Source organism: Ranitomeya variabilis, chromosome 8, assembly GCF_051348905.1.
Source record: "Ranitomeya variabilis isolate aRanVar5 chromosome 8, aRanVar5.hap1, whole genome shotgun sequence".
Taxonomy (NCBI): domain Eukaryota; kingdom Metazoa; phylum Chordata; class Amphibia; order Anura; family Dendrobatidae; genus Ranitomeya; species Ranitomeya variabilis.
The window spans coordinates 84,210,135-84,225,534 of NC_135239.1; the positions used below are offsets into that span (position 1 = coordinate 84,210,135).

Genomic DNA, 15,400 nt, shown 5'->3' on the forward strand with positions numbered 1-15,400 from the left:
CGGCTCTCATTATGTGGTTTAAAAAAAAAAAATGGTGGTTAGGGCCTACTAACGGCTTCTGCCCCTCCCTGGTGTTGTCCTCAACTAAATAAAGCTGAGCTTCAACCTTCCGGCTCTCATTAAGTGGTTTTAAAAAAAAAATGGTGGTTAGGGCCTACTAACGGCTTCTGCCCCTCCCTGGTGTTGTCCTCAACTAAATAAAGCTGAGCTTCAACCTTCCGGCTCTCATTAAGTGGTTTTAAAAAAAAAATGGTGGTTAGGGCCTACTAACGGCTTCTGCCCCTCCCTGGTGTTGTCCTCAACTAAATAAAGCTGAGCTTCAACCTTCCGGCTCTCATTAAGTGGTTTTAAAAAAAAAAAAATTGGTGGTTAGGGCCTACTAACGGCTTCTGCCCCTCCCTGGTGTTGTCCTCAACTAAATAAAGCTGAGCTTCAACCTTCCGGCTCTCATTATGTGGTTTAAAAAAAAAAAATGGTGGTTAGGGCCTACTAACGGCTTCTGCCCCTCCCTGGTGTTGTCCTCAACTAAATAAAGCTGAGCTTCAACCTTCCGGCTCTCATTAAGTGGTTTTAAAAAAAAAATGGTGGTTAGGGCCTACTAACGGCTTCTGCCCCTCCCTGGTGTTGTCCTCAACTAAATAAAGCTGAGCTTCAACCTTCCGGCTCTCATTAAGTGGTTTTAAAAAAAAAATGGTGGTTAGGGCCTACTAACGGCTTCTGCCCCTCCCTGGTGTTGTCCTCAACTAAATAAAGCTGAGCTTCAACCTTCCGGCTCTCATTAAGTGGTTTTAAAAAAAAAATGGTGGTTAGGGCCTACTAACGGCTTCTGCCCCTCCCTGGTGTTGTCCTCAACTAAATAAAGCTGAGCTTCAACCTTCCGGCTCTCATTAAGTGGTTTTAAAAAAAAAAAAATTGGTGGTTAGGGCCTACTAACGGCTTCTGCCCCTCCCTGGTGTTGTCCTCAACTAAATAAAGCTGAGCTTCAACCTTCCGGCTCTCATTATGTGGTTTAAAAAAAAAAAATGGTGGTTAGGGCCTACTAACGGCTTCTGCCCCTCCCTGGTGTTGTCCTCAACTAAATAAAGCTGAGCTTCAACCTTCCGGCTCTCATTAAGTGGTTTTAAAAAAAAAATGGTGGTTAGGGCCTACTAACGGCTTCTGCCCCTCCCTGGTGTTGTCCTCAACTAAATAAAGCTGAGCTTCAACCTTCCGGCTCTCATTATGTGGTTTTAAAAAAAAAAAAAATGGTGGTTAGGGCCTACTAACGGCTTCTGCCCCTCCCTGGTGTTGTCCTCAACTAAATAAAGCTGAGCTTCAACCTTCCGGCTCTCATTAAGTGGTTTTAAAAAAAAAATGGTGGTTAGGGCCTACTAACGGCTTCTGCCCCTCCCTGGTGTTGTCCTCAACTAAATAAAGCTGAGCTTCAACCTTCCGGCTCTCATTAAGTGGTTTTAAAAAAAAAATGGTGGTTAGGGCCTACTAACGGCTTCTGCCCCTCCCTGGTGTTGTCCTCAACTAAATAAAGCTGAGCTTCAACCTTCCGGCTCTCATTATGTGGTTTTAAAAAAAAAATGGTGGTTAGGGCCTACTAACGGCTTCTGCCCCTCCCTGGTGTTGTCCTCAACTAAATAAAGCTGAGCTTCAACCTTCCGGCTCTCATTAAGTGGTTTTAAAAAAAAAAAAAATGGTGGTTAGGGCCTACTAACGGCTTCTGCCCCTCCCTGGTGTTGTCCTCAACTAAATAAAGCTGAGCTTCAACCTTCCGGCTCTCATTAAGTGGTTTTAAAAAAAAAATGGTGGTTAGGGCCTACTAACGGCTTCTGCCCCTCCCTGGTGTTGTCCTCAACTAAATAAAGCTGAGCTTCAACCTTCCGGCTCTCATTATGTGGTTTTAAAAAAAAAAAAAATGGTGGTTAGGGCCTACTAACGGCTTCTGCCCCTCCCTGGTGTTGTCCTCAACTAAATAAAGCTGAGCTTCAACCTTCCGGCTCTCATTAAGTGGTTTTAAAAAAAAAATGGTGGTTAGGGCCTACTAACGGCTTCTGCCCCTCCCTGGTGTTGTCCTCAACTAAATAAAGCTGAGCTTCAACCTTCCGGCTCTCATTATGTGGTTTTAAAAAAAAAATGGTGGTTAGGGCCTACTAACGGCTTCTGCCCCTCCCTGGTGTTGTCCTCAACTAAATAAAGCTGAGCTTCAACCTTCCGGCTCTCATTAAGTGGTTTTAAAAAAAAAAAAAATGGTGGTTAGGGCCTACTAACGGCTTCTGCCCCTCCCTGGTGTTGCCCTCAACTAAATAAAGCTGAGCTTCAACCTTCTGCTCCAAATTACCATTTTAAAAAATGCAATAGGCTTTTCCGGCCTACTAAAGGTGTCTGCCCCTCCCTGGTGTTGTCCTCAACTGAACAAAGCTGAGCTTCCACATTCTGGCTTTCGCCCTATACTATCAGATATTAAACTGCATTTGGCCTACTAGTGTGGTTAGGCCCTTGAAACAGTGTCTGCTGCTCTTGGGTTTGCTACTCCACTGAACAAAGCAATGCCGCCTGTTTAGTCCTGTTACCAATTTTGAACTGCATGTAGCCTACTTTATTCTTTGGCCCTATATCTGTTTCCTCCTCATCCTGCCCATTGCCCAGCCACTGCTAAATGAGTCTGCTGGTACATTGACCTAGACCACTACATTCCCCTTGTACTCTACACAGCCAGAATCTGACCCTGCTGAAAGTAAGGTTCCCCTTCCCGCATGTTATACCACCTTACACAGGGACAAAGAGGAAGGTGCAGATGAAAGTGCAGGTTCCTTCATCAGGTGGGGGGGCATACTCGTTGGCGACGTCACTGGCACAGGGCCCCTCAGAGTACGCAAAAGTGTCGCTGCTGGTGGGAGGCGCCCCCGCCATGCAAACACACCGCCGTACTTTGAGGGGCCCTGTGCCAGTGGCAATGCGAACGAGTGGGCCCCCCCTGCTTGCTCAGGATCACAGCACTTGCAACTTTTAAATACTTACCTTTCCCTGCAACACCGCCGTGACGTAGTCCGCATTTCCTGGGCCCACGAAAAACTTGAGCCAGCCCTACTCCCCCCACAACTTTCCCCCAATTCCTTATGCCCAACTATTATTATACAGTTAATTAAGATTGGCAAGCTTCAGAAACAAGAATGGATGTTTTTGGCATTAAAATGGGCACTGTAGGTGTTTTCCTGGCCTCCACTCACTGCCGACTATGCTTCCCCATTGACTTGCATTGGGTTTCGTGTTTCGGTCGATCCCCGACTTTTAGCGATAATCGGCCGACTGCACTCGACTCGACTCTGGACAAAATCGGGTTTCCCAAAACCCTACTCGATCTTAAAAAAATGAAAGTCGCTCAACCCTACTGACAGACAAAAGTTAAATAAAACACAATTAAAAAGATGAATGTAACTAAAAATGGTATTTCTGAAACCATCATCTTGTCCTGCAAAAAACAAGCCACCATACAGCTCCATCAGCAGAAAAATAAAAAAGTTAAAGCTCTCACAATAAAAAGTGTTGCAACAATAATTATTTTTTCCTAGGCCGGATTACTGCCACACCTGTTCTTAGTCAAGAAATCAGTTAAATAGGACCTGCCTGACAAAGTGAAGTAGATCAAAAGCTTCTCAAAAGCTATACATCTTGCCATGATCCAAATAAATTCTGGAACAAATGAGAAACAAAGTAATTGAGATCTATCAGTTTGGAAAAAGTTATAAAGCCATTTCTAAAGCTTTGGATGCCATAAAACCACAGTGAACACCATTATCCACACAGGGCAAAAACATGGAACAATGGGGAAACTTCCCAGGAGTGGACGGTGGACCAAAATTACCTCAAGATCACAGCAACGACTCATCCAAGAGGTCACAAAAGAGCCCACAACAACATAAAAAGAACTGCAGGCCTCACTTTCCTCAGTTAAGGTCAGTGTTCATGACTCCACCATAAGAGACTGGGCAAAAATGGGCTGTACAGCAGAGTTCCAAGACGAAAACCACTGCTGAGCAATGAGACTATAAAGGTTTCTTTCAGTTTTGCCAGAAAACATCTTGATGATCCCCAAGACTCTTGGGAGAATACTCTGTGGACTGACAAGACAAAAGTTGAACTTTTTGGAAGGTGTATGTCCCATTACATCTGACGTAGAATAGCACAGCATTTTAGGAAAGGAACATCATGACAACAGTAAAATATGGTGGTGATAGTGTGATGGTCTGTGGCTGTTTTGATGCTTCAGGATCTGGAAGACTTGCTGTGATATATGGAACCATGATTTCTGCTATCTACCAAAAAAATCCTGAAGAAGAAAGTCTGGGCATCTGTACGTGACCTCAAGCTGAAGTGCACTTGGGTTATGCAGAAGGACAATGATTAGTGTTGAGCATTCCGATACCGCAAGTATCGGGTATCGGCCGATACTTGCGGTATCGGAATTCCGATACCGAGATCCGATACTTTTGTGGTATCGGGAATCGGAATCGGAAGTTCCCAGTGTATGGTTCCCAGGGTCTGAAGGGAGAGGAAACTCTCCTTCAGGCCCTGGGATCCATATCCATGTAAAAAATAAAGAATTAAAATAAAAAATAGGGATATACTCACCCTCTGATGTGCCCTGGTAGTAACCGGCAGCCTGCTTTGCTTAAAATGAGCACGTTCAGCACCTTCCATGACGTCACGGCTTCTGATTGGTCACGTGCCGCTCATGTGACCGCCACGCGACCAATCACAAGCCGCGACGTCATGGAAGGTACTGAACGCGCTCATTTTAAGCAAAGGCGGCTGCCGGTTCACAGCGGTAAGGTCCAGGCTGCGTCGGAGAGGTGAGTATATCAATATTTTTTATTTTAATTCTTTATTTTACACATTCATATGGATCCCAGGGCCTGAAGGAGAGTTTCCTCTCCTTCAGACCCTGGGAACCATCAGGGATACCTTCCAATACCTGAGTCCCATTGACTTGTATTGGTATCGGGTATCGGTATCGGCGAGATCCGATACTTTGCCGGTATCGGCCAATACTTTCCGATACCGATACTTTCAAGTATCGGACGGTATCGCTCAACACTAACAATGATACAAAACACACCAGCAAGTCCACCTGTGAATGGCTTAAGAAAAACAAAATTAAGACTTTGGAGTGACTTAGTCAAAGTCCTGACCTTAATCTGATTGAGATGCTGTGGCATGACCTTAAGAAGGCAGTACATGCTCGGAAACTCTCCAATGTTGCTGAATTACAGCAATTTGGCAAAAATGAGTGGGCCATAATTCCTCCAGTGCATTGTAAAAGACTCATTGCCAAGACTGCTTGATTGCAGTTTTTGCTGCAGAGGGTGGCCCAACCAGTTATTAGGTTTAGGGGCAATCATTTTTTCACACAGGGCCCTGTAGGTTTGGATTTCTTTCTCGCATAATAATAAAGACCATCATTTATAAACTGCATTTTGTGCTTACTTGTGTTATCTTTGTCTAATACTTAAATTTATTTGCTGATCTGAAAAATGTAAGTGTGACAAACATGCAAAAGAATAGAAAATCAGGAAGTGGGCAAACACCTTTTCACACAACTGTATAATAAAAGTTATATTTTACTGATATTACTCCAATTGGATTTGACAGTGAATTAGTATTTTACAATTGGGGACACTATATATTGATTGATGGGAAACTGAATGCATGTTTCTTGGACACAGAAAAGGCTAACTGATAATGCAGCAGAGGGGGGAGGAAGAATATGGAAACAACAACTAATAAAACAAGTGTGCTAAAACTTTAGATTTTTTATGTATTTTTTTTTAAATAAAATACAAACTTTTTATAGTACACAGTTACATTTGCATTAGTGGAATGTTGGGAATTTTCACAGCTGCGACACATGCAGCTCCGGAGCCAAACAGCTGATCAGCTGGCACGCTCCATGTATCCGGGTTCCCTCTGCAGCTTATTCGGTAAGCGCTATAGTTTGCCAAATCAGCAGGGACCCGATCACATTCGCTCATCTCAAGTAATTACCTTCAGACTGGGCTGCATGGACTCGGGACACATGTCGGGAAGATCTAATGTCCCTCCACCCCGACGGACGTTTTGTTGTACTTCTCCACATCTGAGAAAATTGGATCACACTCAGAGTCTGATGAGAGTGGGATTAGCATAATAGGACCGATTTTCTTGGATGAGAGAAAATAAATCGTGTCACCCAAGACTAAGGATATTTTCCCACAATGAGCTTTTTGCAAGTTTTTGATATTGCAGATTTTCTGTACCATTTCTGTCCTTATTATATAAACTAGGTTTTCTTATTGCATTTTTTCACACGCAATTGTGTAAATGATTTATGTCTCATTTTTAATAAAGCTGCTTTGTTTTTGATACTTCCTGGTATTTGGCTTTGACCAAACTTTATTGATAGTGTGTTTCCATGGCAGAAATGCACTAAAATGCATGCGTGCCTGCAGATTTTGCACATCTAATACAAGCCTACAGGAAAACAATCTGTGCTTAAAACTCAGTGTACCCTCAAAAGAAATTGAAATGTAAAAGATTTGAAACATGTACCGCAAGTCAGTTTATGTGGAGTTTAAAAAAAAAAAAAAGCGCAGTATGAATGAGATCTCTATAAATCCCATCCACTTTGCTGGACGCTGTATTTTTGAAACAGCAAAAATAAGCAGCGTCAAAAACTGCCTCCAGAACTCTTTGTAGGCACACAGCCTTACTATGTTTCTAGAAATGCTGCATACCAAAAAATAAGAAGCTGCAGAAATAGTGGTCACACTAGAGCCTCGACACCAGTATTATGAATGAACATGGCAAATTAAGGTTCTGTTAAAGGTTTTACAGGCTGGAGCTTCAAGTTGAACTTCTGTCTAAAATATTTGACCTAGTCAGATTTGATGCTATCCTAAGGATTGTTCTCTAAAAATAGTCCAGCTGAATAAGAATGCAATGACCGTCCCACAACACTTGTAATGACATCTCTCTGTTTATGTATAGACAAAGCCTAACAGGAACAACCAGAACAGATGATAACATGACCTTCATGTCCTTTGCTGGTTTTCCTCCTGTCTTTTTAACCTTCTTTTCATTGATTGATTTTACTAATGAGAGTCACTAGCTATGGATAACTGGATTGCATGAGAACAGTTACATGGACATGTACACCTTTTTCCTTCTAGAAACATGAAAACCTCTTGCTATTGAGTTAAAGAACTTTTTGAAGAAGAATTTCTGACTACAAGCATGGCGGATCACACGACTAACATTCACACAGGAATTAGGAGTCTTAGATTGTACAACAAATTTATTTGGAAAATGTATTTTTTGGCAATTGTAATGCTTCACAAAAGGTTAAAAGATTGGGGCAGATGTACTATTGTATATAAAGTGTGACAGAATTCTAATGAAATTGCACAAAATTTTGGCAAATGTTGGAGCATAGTGGCACATCTAGCTAGACCTATGTATTATATGTCCCACATGAAAATGTGGTATGTTTTCATGTGGAGTGTGCAAGATAAGGTGGCACTATGTGCCATATTTCACCAAAATTTAGGAGTAAAATTGTAAGCAAACCAAGAGGTGGTGTAAATTTAGCCAAAAGTGTGTAAAGATGCACTAAATTTATCATCCGGCATGAGCCACTGTGATGCATTTGGCACATTTTAATTCAATTCAAACATACACTATCTAAAGTTAGGCAAAATTAGTAAATCCATCCCATTGTTTTATGCCAACACTTTATGTACAAACATTTCATTAGCTGAAATATATTCTCTCCAGTGGTGATAAACCGATGATTCCTAGTACACAGTCTGTACCTATATTGTGTACTTATAATTAGTATGAAGTGCTGGATTAACATCATAGATCAGGTTTAAGAGTTGCTGTAGCACATTCTCCTTGGATTTCTGATAGTTGGCATTATATCCTTGTATATTCTGACTAGTCTGTTCATCAATCTTTGTGGCCAGGTTTCCTTGGGATCCCATTATCTGGGGAAGAAATACAATAGGAAATTAAATTGGATCCACATCTAAACTCAGAAAACTGATAATCTTTATATACAGTATTGTGATGTGATAACAGTCAAGACTACAACCAGTATGGTGAATGACAAATTGTTCAATCTATCTACACTGTCAGCAGAATTATTAGGCTAGTGAGTATTTTCATCATATCATCATTTTCATGCAGATTTTCCAACTCCAATCGGTATAAACCTGAATGCTTATTGGATTACATAGATCAGGTGATGTGTATTTGTGTAATGAGCAAGGTTGTGACCTAAGGATACCACTCCCTTTATCAAGATGTTCAGAATTATTAGACAAATTGTTTTACTCAAGCAAAATGGACCAAAAAATACCTAACTGACTCTAAAAATTCAAAAATATTTAAATTCTTACAGAGGGGTGCATGGTACTCATAAAACTGCCAAGATATTGGGGCATTATCACATAACTAGCAAACGATTTGTTGCAAATAGTCTACAAGGTTGCAGAAAAAATTAAGCGCCAAATATTTGAAAAGAGCCAAACATGAAGCGGTCAGGAACCCATTATCCTCCAGTGCTGCCATATTCCAGAACTGCAATCTCCCTGCAGTGCCCAGAAGTACGTGTTTAGTGCTCAGAAACATGGCCAAGGTAAGGAGAGCTGAAACCCGACCAATGCTGAACAAGATACAGAAGGAATACTAGAACACTGTACCCAGTTTTGGGTACCACATTTTAAAAAAAAGACATTGAAAAACTGTCTTTCCCTGCTCGTATCCAGGGACGCTACCGGCCGGAGCTGTCCCTGGCCCTACGCAGCTTCCGCATTGTACGCCACTTTGCGGTTGTTCTCCACCGCTTGCTTGTTTTCCTGCCTGCACGCCTACCCGACGGATTCCACCTTCCAGACCGGACCACACTCGCCACTCCAGACGGAGCTATAGTTCCATCCCGGTGAGTACGCACCTGTTGTACCGCCATTGTCTCTCTGGGCACGTCCATATCCCCGGCTTTAGGTCTGGATCTGGAGCAGCAGGGGTCGACTTGTGGTGGCCCCTGGCTGTGTGGGGGAGTGCAGTATTCATGTGTATTGGACCATTGCAATGTGCATGCATTAATTTGAGTGGAGAAGTCACAAGCCACTCGTTTACACTCTAGTACAAATATTTCATAGGTTTCTACATCACTGTAGCGCGGATCCAGTTGTTTTTACATCAGTTGTCTACAAATATCTGAAGGGCTGTCACAGCATAGGGGGATCATCCTTATTCTCATTTGCACAAGGAAACACGAGAAGCAATGGAATGAAATAAAGGGAGAAGATACAGATTAGAAAAAAAACTTTTTGACAGTGAGGGTGATCAATGAGTGGAACAGGCTGCCACGAGAGGTGGTGAGTTCTCCTTCAATCGAAGTCTTCAAACAAAGGCTGGACCAACATCTGTCAGTTGGTTTAGTGAATCCTGAGCAGAGGGTTGGACACCATGTTCCTGGAGGTCTCTTCCAACTCTCACATTCTATGATCCTATGGGCTGGTATTATTAAAGATGATCTAGTTAGACCTTTTCAGGTGGAAGATGGACTGAGAATTAACTCCCAAATCCACAGCCAGTTTTTAGAAGACACTTTCATAAATGGGACAGTTATGGTGCAGGAAGACAGTCATCTCTCTGACAAGTGTCCGAAAGGATGTAGTTGGTGCGGCTCAAAAAGTTGATAGCTAACAGATTTAGAAACTGACAGACTACACGGATGAAGGACTTATAACGGTTAATGAAAGAAGGGCAGCTATATAGGTCACTGATATACTTTTTGAAATGTTAGAAATATATTTTTGCACATTTTGAGTTGTTTGGTTCTTATTCTCACGTTCACAGATGAAAATAAACAATTGAGATGGAAAAAGTTACATTTTCATGTACAGTATATCTGTCTATATGCTGTTACTTACAGTTGTTTGGATACGTCGAAAATCACTCTCTCGTTTAAGCTTGTACTGATCAATATCGGCTGTCGCTTCTTCTTTTGCTTGCCTTAACCGCTTATTTTTTCCTGGATTAAGCAATAAAGAACATTTCAATGTTTAATTGTTTGTCTAGTAAAACATGGACATTTATGCTTGTACGGAACTCAATCATGTTTGGAATGACACTTTTTTAGGTTCTGATAGAGGTCAAAGCAAATATTGCTCATCAGTAAGTCCAAAGGAATAGTTACTCAAACGACACACTTGCCAACAACAACATGTCAAAAAGAAATACATAGGGAAAACAGTCCAAGTGCTGTGAGAACAATTGGTGGCTGTAGCTATCCTGTAATAAAAGAGTCATGCACATGGCTGTGTTATAACTGTTTTGTATAAGGCTAACATAAATGTGCATGAGCCTTCTACAGTCCCTCCTTCTGCCTCAACCATCTTCTTGTCTAATGTGCACTTGTCTAAAGTTGAACTTTTTCTGAAGCCCATTTCACATATGTTCATTAGTATTTATTTGCCACTGTGGGTTAGGTTTAAGATTTCCAGCTGCTCATGCGAGTCAACGTTTGCGACATTTTTCAAAAAGTTGGCAAATTTTGCCAAATTTGCCACAAATGTACTCCATTCCCTTGACCCCTTCCACCCACCTGGAGTGATTTTATGCACGGTAGAATTTTTTGATAAACATTTTCAACTTTTTACAAAATGTGCTACCCTTTGTTTAAGGTATGTTCCCACGGTCAGTAATTGGCAGCACTTTGGACGCAGAACATGTCCGCTGTGTCCAAAGCGCTGCCGGCTTTTGAATGCAGGTGATTCCATATGTGTTCATTGAACTGTGCAGAATTACCTCATCGAATACATTGCACGGGTGAAATTTATCTTGCAGAGACTCGCGTCTCTGCAAGATAAATTGACATGCTGTGGTCTGGAAAGACGCGCCGCATATCCAGCTCCATGGGTGATCTGCAGGCATCTCAGCACGCATAGTGGAGATAAGATTTTTTGAAATCCCATCCACTATGTTGTAACATCTGGATGTTGTGGGTTGGATGCTGCGTATGTACGCAAGGTCCAACCTGCAGCTTTTACTGACCGAGGAAATGTACCCTTAGAACACGAGAGAAAAACACCATTTTTAACTTTACGCAAAATTCACTAACTGGGTGCATTGATGAATTTGATGCAAAAAACCTCAGTGAAGACAAAATAAAATAAGAAAATTGACATAGAAAAAGCGCAAATGATGAACTGGACCCATAGTTCTTTAATTCACACCAGAGTAACTGAAGGGTCCTGTTCACAAGAGCTTACGATTTACAAGGAAGTAGTGGTGAAGCAAAAAGTAAAAAATGCTTGTACTGTATATATAGGCACCAATTCATCATTGCCATTGTGCCTGTTTTTTTACCTAGTGTTGTGTGCTTTGTGCCTTTTTTGTTTGGACCCAATTAATTATTCTATTCCACTGCAGTTTTACACCTGCGGTTTTCTATTATGGAGCAGGTGTAAAACCGCTGCGGATTCCGCAGAAAGAATTGACATGCTGCGGAATGTAAACCGCTGCGTTTCCGCGCGTTTTTTTTCCTCAGCATGGGCACAGCGTTTTCGGTTTCCCATAGGTTAACATGGTACTGTAAACTCATGGGAAACTGCAGCGGATCCGCAGCAAAATCTGCATCGTGTGCACATAGCCTAAAACAAAAAAAACAGTTCAAGATGGAAGAAAAGACCATATTTTACTCTGCGCCAACTTTATGAATCCGGTGCTCCATTTTGAAGAACTTGGCAGCAAATGCTGCAACTAATATCACAAGACAAAAAAGGAAAGTGGCTTAAAAAACAAAACAAAAAAACTATAAATGATGAATTGGGGCCAACAAGTACACAATAAAAAACAAATACGGTGTTTCGATCCAACAAATATGTTAGTAAAGCCCCTGCTACAATTTTATTGCTTCCCATTCAAGACAGGTACCTATTAATCTCTGCAAGCTTTCCACGTAATTACTCTAAAGACGACATCATCCCATCCAGCATGTGTATAACATTACAGCGTCTGTACAACTATGAAATCATTTGTTCACTTATGCAAATAATGAAAACTAGACCTCAGCTCATGTCTATAGATCAACACTTCCTCTCGGCATCGGAACACTCACATTTACTGTAACTGAATTGATGTATAAGAAACCTCAAGCAGGAAGTGAACTTATCTCACAAATCTAGGGTAGAGGACAGAAAATGACAACAGCATTCTTCCTTTATATATAGGTGTAATTCTTTGTTTTGTTCTTATTTTATTGTTTTTTATTCTTGCTTTTTTTTATTCTTTACCATAATACTCAACGAAAGAAACAACATGCATGAAACGGTTCTTGTTAGACAGAAAGCATATAAAGGGTGAATGTCCTGAGCTCGCAGGATTGTTGGGTGTAAACAGCGGCGGCGGCAGTCAGTGCTAGCCTGCTCCTGTATAATGTACAACCACAGCTCGGAGTGTGTATGGTAATAACAGATCCAGACGTAGGTATGTGCCCGGGCACAGTGATAGGAGTGGGAACGAGATCACAGCTCCTCTGCAATCTCTAAAATGGAGATTTTCACGTATGTGTACCATGAATGTAAGATCTGTAGGTTTCCAGTGGTTACCAACAACCATTCCCAAAAAATGATAGGGAATAGTAGTACTGGCCACACCTGTGCGGCCGCTCCCTATGGAAGCTAATATATGATTAATGTGGAAGCAACCAAAATAGTCTGCTCCTGTTTCCATATTTGAAGAGATCAGGGTCCCAGAGGGTGCATCCCTCACCAACCACAGTTCTAGGGCCTAATAAATTGGTATGCCATTCATTTAACTTTCTCATAGGTATCACACAGGTGAAGTAGTCATTCTGTTCTGACCTTACGGGCGCCTGGAGATGAGCCTATGACAAATCATCCGATTTTCATCCAGAAATCTCGGACATTTTTTTTTTCTAATTTTCATGAGTGTCCGTTTTTCACGCCCGTATGACATTTGTTTGACATCCGTGTGTAATCCGTTTTCATGCATCTACATTAAAGCATGTGCATGATCACAGAGTTTAATAGGTTTACAACAGAAATCTATCTATAAAAATCGGATGCAGCTCAGATGGTCTGTGTGGGATCTGATTTTTATTGCACCCATAGACTTGAATGACTGAGTCTCATCCAAGACTCAGAAGAAAGTAGTGCATGCTGCAATTTGTTTTCTCACGGACACTCTGACCGGGAAAAAAATTGTTCAGCTGAACAACAGTATTGAATAACATGGATCAGTGTGCTGTCAAATTAAAATTGGATAGCACACATCCGATATATATGCTCATTTACAGGTACCCTAAAGTTACAGTCACACAATTGTGTAAAATGTCCGTGTGCTACCAGATTTTTTTTTTTATCGGATGGAAAACTGATCCGTAGAGTTTGGTTGCAGCTGTGTATGTTTTAATGGCGTTTCAGAGAGAACAAAATTTTAAAAGTCGTCCAGGTACTTGAATAACTAGTCTGAGGTAGATCTTAGGCAGATTTCCTCCGCTCTGCACTCCTAGACTGACAAGTCATTCACTACACACGGGGAGAAAAGTGTCAGTATAGGGGAGCGGGGCAGGGAGAAGAATTCAGGGACTGGCTTTGTTCCAGTCACCTGAGACACATAGTCCTTGGACGACTTTACAAAGTATGTTTTCTCTGAAAACAGGGCATCATTTCAGAGCAGAACTTCCACAGTAACCGCTGCTTGATTTCTGCTGCCTGTAGTTCAGTCAGCGTGGGTGGGCGGTATAGTGACTTCATAGTTACCACAGTTACTCTGCAGCGCTGGGGTCCTGGGTTCAAATCCCACCCAGACAACGCCTACAAGGAGTTTGTGTTCTCCCTGTGTTTCTTTGAGGGTACTCCTATTACACATGCCGATAGGGAATGTACATTATGAGCCCCATGGGGGACAGTGATAATTTCTGTAAAGTGCTGCAAAATATTGTGGCGCTATGGAAGCGAGTAAAATAAAATTAATGCAGTCAGGTTCCCTTTGATCATATCTCATTTGCAATAACCAGTGTGACCATTTCGAAGCTCATTAGGGGTTAGTTACCCATCTTTTCAGGAGTCCTGATCATGTACAGGTAATAGACGCAGAGAATGTATCATTGAATGCTACGAGAGATTGCCTTATAATAAATCTACTACATAAGCATTACTTAACATTGCCATAAGAGCATAATTCCTGTATAGTGTTTCTGAATTATAGGGCTTTTATGAAAACTTCATCATGTATTATTACTCAGCTTTCCAAGCTACCTGAATGAAAAACTGTAGCTACGGAGCAGCGTGGAAGCAGTGAAACCTTATTGAACCATTCATTAGTGGCAGAAAGGTGGACGAGCGTAGTGCCCATATCATGGCTGACTTCTCTTGACCAATATGTAGTAAGATTGGGCGGTGCAGTAACAGCATAGGAAAATAAGAGACATCGGCATTACACAGGCAGCGAGGCAAGCGATGTTGGATGTTTGCCGCCATAGTGGAGAAAATCTCTGTTATGTTTAGACATATATTGTGTGTCCATGCAATAGTCTCAGATATAAATCTGCCTCTGGGTTGGGTGGTGGACATATTGCTTGCTATAGTAACTTTATGATCTTACAGAAAACCCTATAAACTTTAAGTGAGTTTCTGATCAAAGCCCTTGATCTTTGTCGGGTTTCTTTGATTTTACCTCCCTTTGTTTGTGTATCATTTCCAGATGCATTCATCTTAACACATTTCTGACTATGGGACAGTTAATACAAAAGAGGTTTGTGATGCAGCCATCACGGTATTTCTAAACTAAAGTTGGGCCAATGTAAAAACACATGTTTGGGATTACATTTCTCCAGGGAGATGAAGCTGTAATCGCTGATATCTGCAGAGTAATTGTAATTTCCAATCTCCATGTACACAAAAAAGGAGAAGAAATAATCATTTAAAAAAGTGTAATAAAAAATGGTGAAGTTTCCAAAAGTTCTAAACTTACTCTTTTTGGCCTCTTCAAGTTTATCCTTGGCTCTTTTCTCAGCCTGAAGGAGTTGCTGGATGCCCTGGGACTGGCTGGCCATTCTGTGTCCACCTGTGCGGCCAGGTACAGGCCGCTCCTTTATACCCCGGCTGTTTACTGTCATAACACTGAGAAGCTGCCTCCAGAACTGGATGGGGCCGCACACGTCTGGTTACATTGTGTTTTCAGAGCTGTTTGTGCCCAGTATATGTACAGTATATACACTATGTACACATCACACTATGGACAAGACGGACAAGGACGCCAGCAGCAACAAGAAACACTGCTATGAACTATGAGTAAAGCTGAATTCATTCTGTCTGGTTGATTGAAAACTAGCACAAAG

General features: G+C 41.6%; 1 protein-coding gene across 1 annotated transcript; it reads right to left on the reverse strand.

Annotated features, from left to right (window-relative positions):
• Positions 1 to 7,303: 7,303 nt before the first annotated feature.
• Positions 7,304 to 15,180, reverse strand: ATP6V1G3 (ATPase H+ transporting V1 subunit G3). Its single transcript, XM_077278146.1, has 3 exons — positions 15,034 to 15,180; positions 9,966 to 10,066; positions 7,304 to 8,012 (listed from the first exon to the last, which is right to left on the reverse strand). Exons 1-3 carry the CDS (start codon positions 15,176 to 15,178, stop codon positions 7,839 to 7,841), a joined length of 420 nt encoding a protein of 139 aa, XP_077134261.1. The 5' UTR covers positions 15,179 to 15,180; the 3' UTR covers positions 7,304 to 7,838.
• Positions 15,181 to 15,400: the final 220 nt, after the last annotated feature.

Coding starts and splice junctions, on each gene's coding strand:
- ATP6V1G3 (XM_077278146.1), bottom strand. CDS start 15,178: ATGACAGTAAACAGCCGGGGTATAAAGGAGCGGCCTGTACCTGGCCGC. Junction 10,067..15,033: donor ACTTGAAGAGGCCAAAAAGA/GTAAGTTTAGAA, acceptor TGCTTAATCCAG/GAAAAAATAAGCGGTTAAGG. Junction 8,013..9,965: donor TTCGACGTATCCAAACAACT/GTAAGTAACAGC, acceptor TTTCTTCCCCAG/ATAATGGGATCCCAAGGAAA.